This window comes from Telmatherina bonti (genome assembly GCF_933228915.1).
Source record: "Telmatherina bonti genome assembly, chromosome: 13".
Taxonomy (NCBI): Eukaryota; Metazoa; Chordata; class Actinopteri; order Atheriniformes; family Telmatherinidae; genus Telmatherina; species Telmatherina bonti.
This window is the reverse complement of record NC_136611.1, coordinates 20,914,843-20,933,784: the sequence shown is the minus strand read 5'-3', so window position 1 is coordinate 20,933,784 and position 18,942 is coordinate 20,914,843. Positions and strand designations below refer to the sequence as shown.

Here is an 18,942-nt window from a genome sequence, read left to right as displayed (position 1 = left end):
TCATTCATACACTTGAATAAGAAAAAATCTCAGCAAATTTGACCCAACTGAAAGCAGACTTGGAAAAAAAGTTCACATAAAAATATTTTACATAGCATAGTTATAACAAGGATACACTCTGCAATCACTCAGTCAAGCACAAACAAAATCACTTCCCTTCATAACTGTGGTAAACCCTTGTATGTTAATTTAATATATTCATTGGTTTGTATGAATTGTAAATATCGAGCTACATTTGATCTGTGCTGAAAACAAGATATCTTTGACTTTATATATGCAGCAGATGAATGTATAAGCATGAAGAAATGATAGATTTGACACAATGTGGAAGAAATAACTCCAGGCCACCTTGCAAGACTTAAAATTTTTATGCACACTTTGAACCAAGACAAGAACCTGATGGATTAGTTAGATTCTTACCAGACAACTTGCCGACCAGACATGTTCAGTGAAAAACATCAACATCTTTAAAACAGGAATTAATTATGCAAGTTCACCGTCAGTGATTTTTTTTCCCCCCTTTTCTTTTTTTCCTATTATAAAAATTGGGTGTATATGTAGACATGAACCATATTCATCATCATCAAAATCATTATGTGGCATTAAAGCCTGAGGACTTAGTTTCCAATAAGAGCATCATCCATACAAGCAGTCACAAGGGCTGAAGTGGAGAGAAAACCGCACCATCCTGAAAGACAGCATGCTTTGGAAACCTTGAGTTGTCCTTTTGTTTACTAACCAGTTAATCAGTAGCAAAGACAAATAATTTTACTTTGACACGCTTGCTGCCCTTGCCTGATCATATTGCAGCTGATGTTATTTAATGTTTTCAATCCAACGGTATTCCCACCTCCATGTTTAATAGCAGCAGCAGTTTCCTTCAGGCTTGAACACAAGGCAGGAATGTGTATGGTGGGGGATTTGATCTATTTGGGTATAAAACAAAGACTTACTATTGATAACTAAGGATCTTATGATTCTTTATGCATCACTTTGCTTTCTGGCCCCAGAATGAGAGACAACATTTTATTAGACAGTGCAGACAGGAAAGTTAAAATGTATTTAACATTTATATACTTAGACATGTTGGGCTCAGTTGTGTTAAGAGCAGTAATATGTACATGTCTGTTTTGTAAGTTTTCAGCCTCTTGAACTTGAAAGGTTGTCTCAATACAAATGGAGCCCTCCACCGTTTACTTCCACACCTGCCCCTCCTCCCAGACCACATATGACCAGTGGACGCAAGTAAGTAGTTTTAGCATTTATTCATTTTCTAAACTTATCTTAATTTAATAATCATTTACATTTAACATGTCCTCATACTGGCTTTATCACTCTTATTTCTTCAGGAGGCAAAATAACGAATACAACACTCATGCAGTGAAGAGGCAACGCCTCGACGCCTATTCCCACCCACAAGTAGTTTCCCCTTTAAGCTGGACCCCTCCTCATCCTCATCATCCCAACAAAGCAGTGGCAGAGTCTTCCAGATCAGCGCTTGTTGATTTTGATCACTCTTTTCCCAGTCCACACTTACATCATCACTCACAGGTGCTGGTTGTCCCAGAAAGCCCCAGCACTCTTCAGGCCTTCGCCAACGACAGGGTATCGTCCCGATTACATTAACCTGCAGCTGATGTGTATGTAGCATTGTGTTTACATGCAGATATGATTGGTTCAGTGGATGTTGCATATGTTTGTCCTCTCAGCTGAGTAGTCAGATGGTGGAGCTGTTTGAAGCATGCCAGCAGCAGCCTGTAGATCTAGACAGGAAGGAGGTGTGTCGAGCTCGGCTGCAACAAGACATACAAAGTGTTTATGCAGGTACGTGGTAAGTGTGCAGTCACTGTTCATAGTTTCATGTTGTGCTTATTCTTTCAACAAGCGTGTTTCTCTTCTCACAGTGGGGCGGCTTTATTTGACTGGATCCTCTATTAATGGATTGGGTTGTCGGACCAGTGATGCCGACCTGTGTCTTGTCATCAAGGGAACTGTAAGTGCGTATAGCTATGTGCTGCATGTCATTAAAATGTGCCACCACACACATTCACTCCCTCCTAAACGGCTGCTCTGGTGTATGTTTTTCATTTCAGAAAAGACCTGATCCTATTTCTGTCCTCTCTCGACTCAAAAATGTTTTCAGATCTCTCTGTAAGTAATGTTGCCCAATAATACCTTTCACTTAGCGTGTTCATAGACAGAATTCTTCATTTTATGTAACCTGCTCCCTTCTTGCCACTAAAATGATCAACTACATTAAATTAGTAATTAGATGGGAGCTAAATAAGCTCCTATCTAATTACTAATTTAATGTTGCGGTTGAGTGAATTAATGTGTTTGATTAAAATAAAATAAAAATTTTAAAAAAGCACTGAGAACATTTATGGGCTCCTTTTTGTCCCTTTTTGTTTTAAACTTTTGTTAGCCTCCACTAGGTGGAGCTGTTTACTCAGGCCAAAATAAGTACAGTTTTACACAAAATTAACCATAAATAAGTGTCATAATGTATAACTGTTATTTGCAGCATATGTAGAACGGATTCAGCTGATAAGAGCCAAAGTACCAATCCTAAGATTCAGAGAGAAAGGCAGGTAGGAGCCAAACAGCTGTTAGAATCTGTTTGCACAGCATAATCAAGTCATACAAGTGTAATATTTCTATGTCTGTTTTGATTTTTTTTTTTTTTTGTTTTTGCAGTGAACTGGAGTTTGATCTGAATATCAACAACACAGTGGGCATCAGAAACACATTCCTTCTGAGGAGTTACGCCTATGGTGAGTAAAGTAAATAAAATCTTTTATTTAAATCTGGCATCATGCCAAATGTTTTCTGCCAGATCTTATATCAGCTTGACTCTTTGCTCTTTATTTAAATTCAGCTGTACGTCGTCATTCATTTAGACCTGCTGTGTTTGTGTTGCCTCTCTCAGCCGATCTCAGGATAAGACCCTTGATTCTTGTTGTGAAAAAATGGGCACGGCACCATCAGATCAATGATGCCAGCAAAGGAACTTTAAGCAGCTACACGCTGGTGCTTATGGTTCTTCACTACCTCCAGAGTCAGTATAATCAAAAATGCAAAAAAACACTACAAAAACAAATTCATATCTCTCTCTACCAACTCGCAGGCAGTTTAAGTTGATCTGTGATATGTATTTCTTTCTCATTAGCTCGTAAAGAACCTGTCCTTCCGTCTCTACAAAGGGATTACCCAGTAAGTGTCTTGTTGCTTTTTTACAGTTACTTCAGCTTCAGAATCTGTTTGGCTTTTTCCCGTTCATGTTACATGATATGTTACAACATAGTCGTAAAAGGAAATTACTGTCTTATTCACCTTTAAAGTTATTGTAAATTATTTCAAATGTATAGAGATGCTAATGTTACTCCCTTTAAATATTTATACCTTTGTCTCATATCTTGATTATTTTTTAAGGAGTGCTTTAACCCCTTCATGGAGATAGACATGGTTCCAGAGGGACCTAAAAACATTCCTCCCTACATTTCAAGAAACCAGTCCTCTCTAGGACAGCTGCTGCTGGGCTTCCTCAAGTACTATGCCACAGAGTTCAGGTATCGCCCAAAAACTTGTCATGGCAGTTCTGTTCTTGGTTCTTTTACCTTCTTATTTTGATATTTTCCTCAACTCTGTCTCTTGCTGCCAATTTCTTCTGCCCTTTCAGTCCTCCATCTGTCCTCACCTTCCTCTGTCCTGTATCCTTCTTTGGTTTCATGTTTCTGGCAGAGGGGCAGGAGCAGGTGGGACCTTTGGCCTTACACAGCACTAACATGACATGCCATGATCCCTGTGTTTGCAGTGTATGTAATGCAGATCATGCCAGGTTTACATGTAACATGGACATGCAAAGATTTCTGCTTAATACAGCCAAAACACACATGCCACCCAGGATACCCATTTATGGAAATTTTGCTCATGGTTTTCACAGCGATATGTCTTTTTACAGTAAGTTTACATACCTGCTCAGGGGAAATCCTACGATAGCTCTGTCCTAAAGGTGTCTAAGTGATACAGAGTTAAACTAAATAAAACCTGGAAGGAATCAACTCTGAAAAGCGTGTTGACTGTAAATTTTGTTAGATTCGTGCTCAGCCAGCTGAAATGTGTGAACTCAGAAGCCCTAAAAACCTGTCATGTTTATTCTTTTGTGTGTCTTGAAGGTGGGACAAGCAGGTGATTTCTGTGCGAGAGGCCAAAGCTTTGCCCAAGACCAATACTCAGGAGTGGAGAAACAAATTCATATGTGTAGAAGGTAAACCTTTAAGGTGGCATAACATGAAATATTTTGTAAATTACTCATCCTTTATTTTTGTTTTCACTTTTTTTCCCTCTTCTTTCGTTAAGATGAAAAATGAACATTTGGGAAAACTGAGCTCAAATGTCCAGAGTTTGATTTTAGATTTGGGATTTTAAAACTGGTTTCTGCTGTGCTTTCACTGGTAACATTTAGGGAACAGAAGAAAAAAAAGTTTCAACAGTCTGACAAAAAATAAATGATTAAATAAGACACTGAGTCAGATTCCTGAGAGACGTTACTTCCAAATCTTCGCAAAATCAGTTCAGCAAAAGAAATGTAATTCTTATGTTTATTATCATTGTTTATTTAGCAATTAAACTCTTTTAAAGAGAAATTCCAAAGATTGTGCGAGATGCTTACTGAGTCTCTATAGGCAGGCCAACTAAGACAACCATTGGTTGTGTCCATTATATCATTTAAAATATCAAAGTTTTCATTTTAGAACACATAAATAATCAACTGGATAGTTTAAGCAAATTTTTCCCCCAAATATAGTAATTTAGATATTGATAAGCATCACAGGACTCCAGCCACCAACACTTACCGTAACAACTGCTCTGTTTGTTTGAGTCGTCTGCAACACTGTTAACATGATTCTTTGTGTTTCAGAGCCATTTGAAAGAAACAATGTTGCCAGGGCAGTCCATGAGAAGATCAAGTTTGATGCGATCAAAGCTCAGTTTGCTGAGGTACACTAGTCTTTACAACACACACTCCGTATTTCTCTCCGTCTTGAAACTATGCAGGTCTGGCATTGTCTAATCGTAATCCCGCTGCTTCTTGTTTCTGTCTGCACAGTCATGGCGGATACTTAAGGGGAGCATGGACCTGAACTCTATTCTCCCCATCAGAGCCATCATTAATAAGGAGTCATCTAGGAGATTAGCGGTTCCTCGGCTTAGATGAGCTGACTTACATCTTCTACCTCAAATGGAGCCCCGTCCTGATGCAAGATGTGATGCAAATGATGCAAGACATTTAAGATGTCAGGAGAGGCATTTTACAGCCAAACGAGATCTGGGATGGAGTTATCTGAGGCACAGTCTGCCTTTCCTCTGACAGATTTATTAAGTGTTGCATTCATCAATTGCTTCCCTGCCTCTGGGATATATGTGCAATTGTTTTGTTTTTTTTCCCTGTCTTTTTTTTTTTTCTTTCATTCAATAAAATGGAATGAAAAGTATTTGTGGAATAAAAACCAGAGGGCTTTGAAAGCAATATCCTGTCACTGAAAATGGAGAGATGCTGCTCTGAAGCAGGATAATTGATTTGTTTGAAGTTTTTTTGTTAATAACTTTTATTGCAGCTACATGTCCATCTTTCCCAATCCACGTAGAAAATATCATCTTTTCACACAAAAAACAGGTTTAAATGGATTTAGATTTTGGAGGAAAAAAATAGCTTCCACCTTGCTTCTCTCCTTCTATCTGAGTTTTACTTACATCCTTGTTGCAGTTATACTTCTCTGTATTGTATCTAAAGATGCCAGTTCTTCTCCTGCACGCATGTACATTGTATTTATATTGACTGTTTGGTATAAGACTTATAACAGTAAAGCTTTTTTTCTATTTTTATCTGTCATGCTTAACAAAAAAAACCCTCCTTTCCACCACATACAGTACATGTACACTAGCTCCCCCAACACCTTATTTTTTTAATTGCAGCTGCATCGAAGACCCTCTGCTGTTAACTATCTTTTAAGTTTCTAAGCCTTTCTGGGCTTGTAATTTTTAAGTTGGCATGAGTCATTTGGTGACTGAGGTGACCACTGAAGGGCTGCAACTCTGGGTAAAATCATTGCTTCAAGTTAATGCTCCTCACTTTCAGCATTATTTCTTCTTGACTGGTGTTAAAGAGATACAATTCCTGGCTTTATTTTGGGCTTAAGCTAATTTTTAGTTAATGCATTATTTTGTAAAATATATATATATTTTTTTTTTCCATTTTGATCTGTTTCCGGCTTTTGTATATTTTGTGCATAACTGAATTTTGATGTTTATTTAAAAAATAAACCAACAAATGTGTAAGCATTTTCACTGTCTTTTGAGCTGTAAGTCAACCAAAGTCCAGGCTATGCTAATAGAAGTGCCAAAAAGTAAACTATACAATTGTCTCAGTGTTTTGTATATGCTTTCATTTAGTTTTTTTGTTAGATCAGAGTTATTTACATGCATTTGTGTAAGCCTCTTTCCAAAAAAGAAGTTTTTGGGAAATTAGTCCATGATTTTAGGACTCAGGCAACTTTAAATGCATTTTTTTAATAAAAACTGGCAGTTGGAACAGCAGCCTTTTTGTGTGGAATTTACAAGTTCATATCCAGGTACTTCAGCTTGCTGCCACCATCCAAAGATTGGCAAGGCAATGCAGGTGTGGGTCATCTCTGTTGGCCCTGCGACAGACTGACAACCTGTCCAGGCTGGACTCTACCTCTCACCTGGTATCTGCATTGGAACAAGCAGGTAAATAAAAACAAATGGATAGATTATACCATTTAAGTGCTTAAATAACACAATCTTAAATGTTTTATTCTTAGCAGTCATTTATAAAGTAATCTCTATTAACCTTTCAGAAAAACAAAAACTCTTATATTCTTTGAATTTATTGATCTGCTGCCACTTAACCTGTGTGAAATGCTACAATAGCTTTCTGTTTTAAGTATTGCACATCTTTTACCAGCTGTTTTGTCCCCATCACAACTAAAGTGAAATATCATATTTTCCAAATAAAGAAAAAGTTTTTGTACTATTTTCAACTAATCAAGTTTTTTTTTAATTGTATGGCACACAGTCCTCACATATTTCATCACCTTGCAATTGAGAATCTAAATCAGATGCAATTTATTTTGTTAGTGTCTGTCAGTTGTCATCTGGAGTCTTAATTATCAAACGTTTTCTTCACACTTACTGGAACAAACTCAATAAACTAAGCATGAATGTAATAACCTCACGTATACCTGCAGCCTCTTCTTGCACAAAGTTTGCTCATTGGGGGGGGGTGTTACAAGAAGTGTGTCTGGCTTTGATTAGTGTTGCCACCAGCAGCAGAAGAACCAGGGGTACTGTTTCAGCACTAAGTCTATATTTAACTGGGTATGGGGGATTTTGCACTTAAAGCAACATCACCTCAATCAGTCACTGACCGTTGGAACAAAGGCACAACGTGATTTGAAAAAGTATTTTTACAGAAATCGAAAATAAAAATGTCTGAAGTTAACTGCTGGTATTATCTCAATAGTTGGTAAAACTAACCTTTGCTCTGCTTTGTCCCTCTCTGTCTACACTCCCCTCTTTTCATTCCCCTCTCTATTTCTGTCCCTCGCTGAGTCAGATGGACAGCTACCAACTTAGAATGACACAAACAGGCAGACCAACTCCCAATTCAGAGTGACTGTACTCTAAAACACTTAAAAAAGAGAAAATTTGAAAGAAAATCAACAAGATGGAGGAATGTGACAGCCTGGACTCTGAGATGACTGAGCAGCAGGAGTTTCAGTATGAAGCCTCTGATGTCATGAGCCAAGATGATGAAGACGAAGTAGAAGAGCTACAAAACAGGTAGTTCATAAATAAGATCTTACTTGTGGAGAAAAGTCAACCTTGGTTTCCTTTGTGTCTATAAAGATGTATTTTCTGTTCTGGGATCAACCAGTTAGGAAGTTGCTGATAGTGCGAGTTGTTTTGGGCTTCCTAATGCAAATACATGCAGTTTTAAAAAGGGTAAAAGAGTGAATGGAGAAGAGTCTGCGATTATCAAAGAAGCCAGTTTGCTGGTCTGTTTTTACATTTTAGAAGCTGGATCAGTGAAGTTAGTGCATGTGGCACTGCAGACAGCCCTTGAACAATATTTCATATTTTTCATCATCCCATATTTTACATCTCATTTATCATTCTTTTAACTGAGTGTTCTACTATTACTTACAATATCATAAATAGTAGAAGACATGGAAGACATGGATATGTTGGCTGTATCGGAGCAGGCCAAACATTTCTTCTCTAATATTACACGAATGACGCTTTGGGACGTCACCTTGTTGTAACCCAGAAGGAGCTGAGATGTATTCATAGCCTGTGAGACAGCTTAGAGTGCATTTGATCATCATTTTTTCAGATCATCGTTCAGATTTGGCAGGCCGGCACCAGACACCTGGTCCAATACTGGAGGTTTACACTGGTCAAGTAATCCTCTTGATAAATGAAGCTATGTGTTAGCTTGTTTGCAGCTCAGATTTGTTAAGTTGCAAAACATGAATGTAGGTAGATGTTGCTCCGACGTGTTTTGATTTGATTCATTGGTTTGTTCTCTGCTTACATTTCCATGAACTGCGCCAAAAGGATCTCCTCTTGCAGTCAGACTGTTTAGCTATGTCCTTCTTCTTCTTCTTGGGAGTGACACAAACAGCCTGTTTTCCTTCTTTTAACTTTGTCTGTTACTCTTTCCTCCAGCCTGCGAGAAGTAGTCCAGGACCCATCAGTGAAGCCCAAACTTCAGTGCTTGATGGTGGATCCATCGTTTTCTATGGTAACAGTCCAGAGTGAGGACAGCGGTATTGTTTGGGAGACGGCCTCTAGTCGCTGCTCTACTCCTTGGGCCTCTGAGACCAGCTCCACTTCTGAGGCTTACAGCATGGAGGGCTCTGGAGGTGCAGGAAAGATCACAATTGTTTTCGATGAGGAGAAAGTAGTTCGCAGGAGGACGAGGTCGGGAGGAAGAAGCAGCAGGCTGGGGGACAGGCTTAGCCGACCTGGTAGTTCCAGATCAGCTTCAGCTTTGGGAACAGAGAGACCAGAGATGGCAGAAGTTTCTCTTCCTAATGTCCAACAAGAGAAAATCAAACCAGAGGCAGACTTGGAGGAAATAAAAAACAAGGATCAGCAGCTGTTTAGTTTAATATCAGAAGGTTATGAGATTCTCAACATCAGAGTCCCCTCCAAGCTTCCCACTGTGGACGAGGAAGAAAGCACAGAGCTGCAGGACAATTTGTCATATCTGGACCAGACTCCCAAGATTAGGTCCCGACTCTCCCAGAATTGGGTACAACAAAGCCGTAACCTGCCAGAGGAAGAGGAACTACTGGACCACACAGAGGTATTTAGCTGAGATGTTTTATCTTAAATTTAACTAATTTAATTTGATTAAATATCCAAAAGATTTGACTTTCTGACCTTAATATCTCCACAGGCCTCGAAAAAAGATTATTCACAGCCATCTGCAGAAGCACAGCTTGCAGACACACCCACTCAGAAAGAGGATACTACTGACATCGATTACTTTGAGAAGTTTACACTTTTGGATGTGGTGGTTCCTGCAGAACAAACGTCAGAGCTGCAGGAGGAGGCAGAAAAGCTGATAGCAAAACCCCAAATGGAGGAGCCAAAGCCTGCAAAGGAAGTAGCCACAGGGAGTCCTTCTGTATCCGAAGATTCTTTTGTGTTTGTCACAGATGTGGAGATAGTAGGGGAACACTTGGATGAGGTCTTCTACGGAGAAGGACCTCCGGCTGATGCACTGCAGCAAAGAGGAGAGGACAGGGAGGAGGCTGAAGCCAGGATGAGAGGAAGACATGAGAGCCAGAGATCAGCTAAGGAAAGTGGCTCAGTGTTGTTTGAGTGTGAGGAGACCACTCTCACCCCAATCTTTATCTCCCCTGGACCTCCTAAGATCATAGACCCAATTCTGCTGGAGGAGCCCACAGCCATGTCCTTCATGTACTCAGACCTCTATGAGGATGCTCTAGGTGAGAGGAGGAAGAGCGACGAGGAATATTCAGAGGCAGAAAGTGTGGTCTCTGAAAAGTCTTACAAGAGGCGTTTGTCAGATTCTGAGGAGGCAGACGGGTACCTGGAAAAGTTTATTTTAAAAGATGAAACACCTACAGTGGATGTTCAAGATGAGTCAGTAAAGGATAAGAGTGAAGGGAGAATGTTGTGGCCGCAGAACAAGTTTGAAATGACAGGTTGTCTAATAAGAGTTGCAGAGGAAGAGCAGGAAAAGACAAAGACAGAGGAACCAAAGATGCAAAAGGATGACTCTGAAGAAGACTGTTGTTCTGCAACAACTGAGGCGAAAAAGGAAGAAAAGAAGGAAGAAACACAACCCTCACCGGTATCTCATGAGAAGGCTGCAAGAGAAGCCTCACAAGATTTGGCACAGGAGCCTAAATCAGTGAAGAAGTTGATGAAAGTTGAAAAAGTTAAACACAAGGTCAAAACAAATCAGTTGGAATCCTTTGAACCAAACCTAGAAATGGCAAAAACAAAGACAGAGAAACCTAAGATGAAGGAGGCTGGTGTAGAAGAAGGTTGTCACGCTGCAAAACCTGAAAAGGAAAAGGAAACTGTAACGGAAGCAGAAGAAGAGAAGAAAGAAATACAGCTTTCAATCTTGTCTGATGAAAAGGCTGCAAGAGAAGCTTCCAAAAATTTGACCCAAAAGACTAAGTTGGAGGAGGAACAGACGGATGTTCAACAAGTAAAACATGAGGTTGAAACAGACCAGAGGGAGTCTGTTGAGCCGAGCCCAGAAAAGCCACCTGAAACCCAACAGATGGACATTAAAGTAGAGGAAGCACATGAAAGTATGGATCACCAGAGAGGAGATAAAATCATTAGAGAGGAAAGCGGTGTTAAAACAGGGCTGCCGTCTGAGCCACAAATAGTGGCTGAAAAAATGTCTGAGGTGCCTGTAGTAACTACAGACCCAACGACTTTGACAGTACCTGTGAGTACAGAAAGGCTTCTGGAAAGTACTGAAACAAAAATCATTGGCAGGATTTTGTCTAAAGAGGATGCTGCCGACTCAAAGGCGATGGCTGCTGATGAGAAACTAGTAACCATAACAGAGGCATCAGCTCAAGTGAAAGCACCCGAGACTGTACCTGAACCTGTCACTGAAATGGAGAAACCAGCTGAAGCACCTCTGAGTGAAGTAAAAGAAGCAGCACCTGAAGATGTTGCACCTGTTGAGGTTTTCACTGACTGTGATTGTGCTGTGCAAACTGTGGTGGAAGTAACTGAAAAAGCTGTGAATGAAAAAGAGATTCAAACCCAAATTAAGATTGATCTTCAGGAGGTAACAAGTGTGGAGGCAACAGATGCCCAAACAGAAGTTCCTGCAGATGAAAGAGAGACCAAGTCCCACACAGAGGAAACTGCAACTGAGACCATGCTCCTGAAATATCCAACTAAAGCTGAGGCTGCCAATCAAGAGTCAGAGGCTAAAACAGACATTTCAACTGAAGTTATCAAATCAGTGATGCAAGAAGAGATCAAATCAATCAATAAACACCAAGAAGTCCTTGAACCTGAGCAACAGCAACAAGAGCTGACCAACAAACCCCTGTCTGAATCAAACAGAGCAAAGCTGATCCCTGAATCCAACTCAGAAAAGCATTCAGATGACACAAAGGCCAGTGTTCAGGACATAGTCACTGTAGGTGATGAGTTGATCCTTCTAGTTCCTAAAGGACAAGCAGTTGAGATGGACATAGAGATTAGTAAGTGGTCGGAGAATAATGAAGAAGACACTGTTGCTGAACCTGATAACTCGTGTTATTTTCAGGCATCTAAACCTGAAACTGAAGTTGAACCAGAAATTACAGTAAAAGAGGAAGAACTTCCCAGAAATAGTCTTGACAGGGAGTGTCCACCGCCTGTACCTGTGGAGGAGGCCAGCACTGAGGAGCAGAAGATGGAAGAAGACAAAATCACCTTGTCTCCTCTCAGGAGCTTTACTCCTCTGGAAGATTTAACTGGGCTGCACAGAGACGATGTCAAGTCAGAGGAGACACATGCAGAACCAAAGGCAGAAATGCATGAACTAAAGGATGCACCAGAGATTAGCATTTTCACAGAGGACACAGTTCCATTTACTGATCTGGACAGTGAAGATGTGGGGCAAAAGAAAAAGCAAGATGAGGAAGTTTTGGTAACTCCAGAGGTACCTGATGATGAGCTCGGATATGAAATTATTTCTAAGCAGGATGCAAAAGATATGCCAGAATGTGAAACCCAGCGCGATGCAGAGGAATCTGATCAGAATCAGAAAGGAAAAATGGAAATAGAAGTAGAAATAGACCAGAAGGCAGATGTTCTTATAGAAGAAGAGCTCAATGAGGAAGATTATGAAATAATTGATGCAGAGGAGGAAAACCAAGCCCAGCTGGCTGCTGAGCTGGAAGGGATGAACTGGTTCTGTGTCACCTGTGGATGTCTGTTGTTAGAGGAGTACAAGTCTGCAGAACATCATGATCATGAAGTAAAGTCTGTGGACAAAGCCTATGAGGAGATCAAGGTAATGATTGTGGACAAACACTTGTGCATTTGAAATTATGCTTGGGTTTAATGTTTTTAGCAGAAAGCCTGCTGAGTTTAATACAGGAGGTCTGGAGGTTGAAAAAATGAGGGCATGAAACAGGCAGGAAGTATTCAGATCACAAATGATCTCTTGCAAGTCCTCCAGTGTGATGTGAGTGCAGTGTGAACTCACTGGGGTGATATGATGAATTGAATCAGACATGTTTTGTCTGTCTGCCAGATGTTTGCTTTCAGCAGCACGTTGCTGAAACAAAAGACAGAAAATGTGGAAATCTAATAGCAGCTCATTTTCATGCACTCCACAGTGGGATCATTAGATGTGTTTACTGCCATTAGTTTGGGGTTATCAAATAGTCTTAATTTAGTCAGCTATAACTTTTCCATTCATCACACAGCCCTCATGCAGCTGGCAGGCTGCAGCCAACACATTGACTTGCTATGATGCAAAGTTCTGCTTTGATCAGTGGAAAGGTTCAGCCTGACTTCAGCCAAGCAGAGGCTCACACACACATTTCCCTTCATTTTCAACATTGTCAGCTCAGGGTCAGGCCTCTGCTTAAAAAATTGAATGACCCTTCAAGTTCATTCACAAAACTGTCTTGATAAGGACCTTTCTACTGCTATAAAAACATTATACACAGATTTCAGTGGATATTTTTTCAGCTTTTGTAGATGGAACATGAGCATAGAGATATATTCAATCATGCATTGCAGACTATCTCCATGATGTGTCTGCCATCGAAACTATTTAGTAAAAAAAAAAGCAACAAACTTCCAAAGATTCAGATGATATTAAAACCAGGTCTGGCGGCTGGGTAACGCTGTGTTTATGTGAACACTGACAGCTGGACTGTAAATAAGACAAAGATCAAGCTCTGATGCAGGTCTGACTTCAGCACACAGAGGTGCCGTCTATTCAGATGCTTCATGGAGTACAACATTGATCCTTACAAGTTCACTAAAACAGCTCAGCGAAACGGTATCCAGTTCAACTCTAAACACAAACTGGAAATGCACCCCCTGCATTTCTGAATTGGTTGTGTGTGCAAATATGCTCACACCACATGAACACACCAGGTATGACTCTTACTGCAGCGAGACCTGGTCTGGGAGTGACCAACAACCAGTGTTTTGACATTATTAAATGTGAGCAGCTGGTGTTTGGGTGGTCACAGGGGATCACCGCTGCTCCTCTTCCTGGATTATCTGCACTAAAATGTTACCTTGATGCTGCAGCAGGTCTCGTGGGAGATATGAAATGACTCTTCAGAGTAAGTAGTTAGCTCAGAGTAGAGAGGAGGTTAAGGATTTAGATTCATTTGTGTGAATAAATATTTTTCTCTATAATATTGGTTAATTAAGATGAAGAGAGTCTTTGATGCTGTGTTGGTGTGTAAAGAAATAAATGTAATACAACAGACAACCACTGTACAAAAGTGCTGTGCTGATTTAAAACTGTAGCATCTTTTGTGTTCAGCAGATTTAAAGTCTGCTTTATTGTGGTATTTTGATTATTGTAGCTATACATTTTAATGACAAGATCATCAAGTTAAATTTTCCCTTCATCTGTTTATGCAATAGGATGTGCTCAGCAGCTGGATCTCAGAACTACAAGAACGATCAGAAAATATTGAGGACTTGGTTTCTGAGCTGGAGTTGGCCTACAATTCTGTAGAGGTACACACTGTCTGTACAAAGTAGAGCAATGCATGGACATGAAATCAGTTCATTGATGTTCGGTGATGTTCTGTGCTTCTCTTGGTTGCTTTGTCCTTTTGTTCAGGATCAGTTCATGGAGAGTGAAGCTGCCATGCAGGCGCAGAATGATGAGATGATGGCACTGGTCATGGAGCAATACAATACCATGTCCATGAGCATGGAGGAAGAGAAGAAGGTCAAGCTAGAGCAGCTCTATGACAAGATCGTCTCCTTCCAGGAGAACATAGACTCTGCAAAAACCACTCTGGAAACCACAGTCAGAGAGGCTGAGACTGATGCACGAGTAAGTAATGAAGAGTTGTTGATATATACTATTATTTTATACCAGCATCTGGTCATTAGGATATGCATCAAATATTTGATTAAATGATCTTCAATCTGCTTTTCCACTAGTCGCCTGCAGATATTCACACAAGGTAATTTACTGTCAGTAACAAGTGTGTGAGCTAGTATGATTTCTAAACAGCTGCATCATGACATGATTGCATTAACAAGAACTGCACGATGCTTGGCCTGCAGAAATGTAACCAACAGAGTATGTCTGAATCTTACATTTTACTGTAAGAACAGTTGTACAAATGAAAAATTCCCTCAAAAAATCTTTTTTTGCTCTTGAAATACACCAAATAATTTAACAACAGTAACAACATATGCTGGTCAAATGACAGACACATGACAAATAAAATCAAAGCTAAAGTGCAGAAGCAGTACTTTAATTTGAATTTTTTGCTGCTTGAGCTGAAGTTGTTTTTGCACTTCACACAGCATTGCCCTACTTTAATTAGGTTTGTTGAGATTCATTTACACACGGCTCTCTCTCTCGTATCTCTGCTTTGGACCATTGTACTGTTCAATGAGCTCCTTTTGGCCAAACTTAGCTGTTGGCAGTTGCTTCACAGTTGATGCTAAATGACTTTTGTATGCAGAGAATTCATGGCAGACTCAGTGAGTGCAACTTGTCCAACTTATCAGCCTTCCACCACAGTTTTTAGTTAGTTTGAAGAGTCTGTGTTGTTGTGCTGTTTGGTTTTTCATTGACATGGTGCAGTGCATTATGGCCACTAAAGTCCCACCTGTCACAGAAGTCACATGGTTTATTCAGTTGTGACTTTGCAAACCTAAGCTTTAGAGTAAAGGCTATGTGTCATATGTTGTAAATCTGAGGATGGATGAACAAATTTTAATATCTAGTATGGACCAATTGTATTCTTTTGAATTACTGGCATTGACTTGTGGCAGGAAGCTTAATATTGTATTTGTGTGGTCAGACTCAAAGGAGCTCTAGATTCGGTGTTATCTCTGGAACTGGGTCCCAAAGGACTGCTGGTGTTCGAGGACTATGCCAAGGCCAACACTTCAAGCTCAAACCTCACACAGCGCAAAGGAATTCCTGGTAAGACTTCTGTCAACATTCAGTGAATTTCCTCCTCTTGTTTGCATTTGTGGCAGCTATAAATCTTGCTGCTGGTTTGTGTTTCAGTGCCACAGAGGCCCACACTGCAGCCCCAGGAGTCAGGCTCAGCCACCAGCACCAGTGTTACTGTTTACTGGAAAGTCAACCCTGGAGATATTATAGACTGCTTTCAGGTCTACTGCATGGAGGATCCACAAGGAGGTAACTATTTCCAGGATGTTGCTTGAACCCAAAATGAGTTCTTCATCATCATCATCATCATGTGTCTTTTTCTTTTTACACCAGGCTTAAAGGTGCAGGCATTGATGAAATAGAAATATCCTAAATTATTCTTGAGAAAATAAGATATTTGAATTAGCCTTTTAGATGTGTGTCATCCTCTAATAAGATTGGTTCCTGTTGATATCAAATAAATATTATTTTTATTATAAAATCTATTACATACTTGTATTGATTTGGCCCACAGCAGTGACAGAAGAGTACCGTGTGACAGTGAAAGAGAGTTACTGTATCTTGGAGGAACTGGAGCCTGACAAGATGTACAAGGTGTGGGTGATGGCAGTCAACTACACTGGCTGCTCTCTACCCAGCGAGAGACGTGTCTTCAGAACCGGTTAGTTGACTAATAAAAGTTTATGTGTCAACAATAGAGCAAATTTCTTCAGTATGCAAAATACTGTTGCATACTGGAATGAGTTCAGATATGAACAGTCAGTGTTCAGAGTCAAAGTATTACATACATATACACAGTATATAACTGCTCCTTCTTAGTGTTGTTTACTTCTCAAAACATTTTCCCATAAAAGCCATCTCGTCATTGTGTCGCAGCTCCATCAGTACCAGTGATCGACACGAAGCGCTGCACTGTTATGTGGGACTCGGCTACACTGACGTGGAGCTCAACAAAACAGAGTCCAGGACAGACTTACACTTTGGAGTACTGCCGCCAGTATGAACTAGAGGGAGAAGGACTAAGGTAAGTATTTGCCTGGACAGCAGTGCGGAAATGATGGAAAGTTATTCACTTGTGATGCCGATCATTGTTATTAAAACAAATATAAAAACTTTTTAAAAGAACATTTTACTGACAATGATGTCAAATCTAACTGAATTTAAACCAGTTTGTTGCCGTTTACATTCATTTATGACATGCTCCTAGATCCATCTCAGGAATCAAAGTCTGTGAATGGAGGGTTCTCCTGCAGCCCAATGAGAATTACCTGTTCTACATCAAAGGTGTGAACGAGGCTGGTGCCAGCGAACAAAGCGAGGCTGCACTCATTTCTACAAAAGGTAAAAACTACAGGCTAACTCAAGTCTTTTCAGTTCTGAATGACTTAACAACACTTTTTTTTCATGTTTTTTTTTCACTTACTTTTGCTTTGAGGTACGAGATTCCACCTGCTGAAAGACTCAGCTCATCCTGCTCTGGAGCTATCAGAGGACCTGACCACTGTGCACCGTTCTGTAGATGCTCACAATAACATTGCACCTACAGATAAAGTGTAAATTTCATCCAGAAACTCTTCCTTCGGAGCTTGTATTAAAACCTCTGAGCAGATTTAAGCCAGTATTTGTGTTTTCTAGGTGTCCTTCTGTCATGGCTGACTTGTTACCAGCACGAGGACTTTACTACTGGGAGACCATTGTGTCGGGAAGTACAGCTTATAGACTCGGAGTGGTGTACAGCACAGCCAATAAAAACAGCTCACTTGGAGAAAACAGCTCTTCATGGTGTTTGCAGTGCATTCCCACAGAATTTGGGTATGCATAAGAAAAAAAATCCCCCACTTTTTATAAGTACTTCCTAACAGCACTTTTTACCCCAAACCTCTCTCTCCTTGTCTGTCCAGTTGCAGGTATCAGTTGCTGCACAATGGCATTCAGTCCTGTCTGTGTGTGACTGAGATACCTGAGCAAGTGGGCACTCTCCTGGATTACCAGCTTGGCCTTTTATGTTTTTATAACACCCAAAGCGGTCAGTTATTAGGTACCTTCAGGCATCACTTCACCCGGCCCTGCCACCCTGTTCTGGCCCTGGACAAACCTGGCAGCCTGCAGCTCTGCCTGGTGCAGGAGGTGCCGGAGTTTACCAAGGAAAGCTAGCTCTGCCTCATACCTCACTCTGAAAGTTTACAGATTAAGTTGGACATTTGTTGATTTAATTGTTAGATCTTTACACGAATTAAAGTGACCACTAATAAGGCAGAAGACATGAACAGGCACAGCTACAGACATTTAGATTGTTTTAAAATGAAAGAAAGTACTTTTGATGTGTTTTAATTTTTGGATATAGAAACGAAAGTTAAATTGTAAATAGCAAAATTAGAAAAAGTGAAAATTGATACCTTGAATTCTAAAGGTGAGTTTTCTATTTGTTGTTCCAGTGGTGAGATTTTTGTGGATCATTTTCCAATTGTGACCATAAGGTATGTTGATGTGAGATGGTTTTTTTTGTTTTGTTTGTTTTTTACTGTTTTGTAATGTTTTATTATTTACATATTTCCAGCTGTGATTTGACTGATAAATGTTAGCACATGCTCTGAGAATATATCTAAGTCAACACAAACTGTGTTATTACCTGCTAAACACCATAAGTCTCGTCTTTTCAAGTTTAAACATTATGTATATATCTCCAAACACACACTGTAGCACCTTTTGAGCTGGTTCATATTGTGAAAAGGCCTGTTTTTGTGTAAAAAGCCTTTTTTAAACTAATGCGGTCTTTCTTATGTTCTACTGCCTGTTAGTTTGTTCTTGTCTAGTTTACAAATTTTATCATATGTACTGAAAGAATATCATTACTATTCTTTTTCCTTACATAGACTGATTTGACTCAAGTTTGTTCATCAATTTTCCACCAGAGGGCCTCAGCAGTCCATTGGTTATGACAGCCATAACAATATTTTCTTAAAATGATCAGCTTTTATTGGAAATCACCTGCACAGAAATAAATATTCTAACCAGACCTGAATTTATTCCAAACCAGTAAACCAGAGCTCACACACATTTCCAGAGAGGCTTTGTTGTTTTTGTTTACCTTAGAAGTGCTCACTGCTTTTTTTTTTTTTTTTTTTTTTTAAATCACCCAATAAACTTTGTGGAATATGTAACAATGTACATTATTTCAAATCTTATGATTTCTCAACAAATGGAAAAATACCCAAGTTTACATGTTAGAATAA

At 39.8% G+C, this 18,942-nt stretch overlaps 2 protein-coding genes across 2 annotated transcripts; both read left to right on the top strand.

Moving 5' to 3' along the window:
* Window positions 1-1,176: 1,176 nt before the first annotated feature.
* tent2 (terminal nucleotidyltransferase 2) lies at window positions 1,177-5,696 on the top strand (the record flags this gene model as incomplete). Its single annotated transcript, XM_079251673.1, has 13 exons — window positions 1,177-1,241; window positions 1,350-1,605; window positions 1,710-1,824; window positions 1,905-1,993; window positions 2,094-2,151; window positions 2,525-2,591; window positions 2,698-2,774; window positions 2,930-3,058; window positions 3,170-3,213; window positions 3,433-3,569; window positions 4,176-4,267; window positions 4,922-5,001; window positions 5,111-5,696. The coding sequence occupies 13 exons, from the start codon at window positions 1,177-1,179 to the stop codon at window positions 5,216-5,218; spliced, it is 1,317 nt and encodes a 438-aa protein (XP_079107799.1). The 3' UTR covers window positions 5,219-5,696.
* Window positions 5,697-7,376: 1,680 nt separating this feature from the next.
* On the top strand, window positions 7,377-18,896 carry cmya5 (cardiomyopathy associated 5). The gene is made up of 15 exons (XM_079251341.1): window positions 7,377-7,484; window positions 7,640-7,866; window positions 8,755-9,397; window positions 9,491-12,601; window positions 14,206-14,301; window positions 14,408-14,626; window positions 14,737-14,759; window positions 15,612-15,736; window positions 15,824-15,958; window positions 16,224-16,370; window positions 16,586-16,733; window positions 16,917-17,050; window positions 17,145-17,262; window positions 17,345-17,521; window positions 17,611-18,896. The coding sequence occupies exons 2-15, from the start codon at window positions 7,751-7,753 to the stop codon at window positions 17,861-17,863; spliced, it is 5,445 nt and encodes a 1,814-aa protein (XP_079107467.1). The 5' UTR covers window positions 7,377-7,484; window positions 7,640-7,750; the 3' UTR covers window positions 17,864-18,896.
* Window positions 18,897-18,942: the final 46 nt, after the last annotated feature.

What these genes read in the sequence shown, in the direction of transcription:
- cmya5 (XM_079251341.1), top strand. Translation starts at nt 7,751, where the DNA reads ATGGAGGAATGTGACAGCCTGGACTCTGAGATGACTGAGCAGCAGGAG. An exon ending in ATTGCACCTACAGATAAAGT is followed by an intron (nt 17,263 to 17,344) that starts GTAAATTTCATC and finishes TGTGTTTTCTAG; the next exon opens with GTGTCCTTCTGTCATGGCTG. An exon ending in TGCATTCCCACAGAATTTGG is followed by an intron (nt 17,522 to 17,610) that starts GTATGCATAAGA and finishes TTGTCTGTCCAG; the next exon opens with TTGCAGGTATCAGTTGCTGC.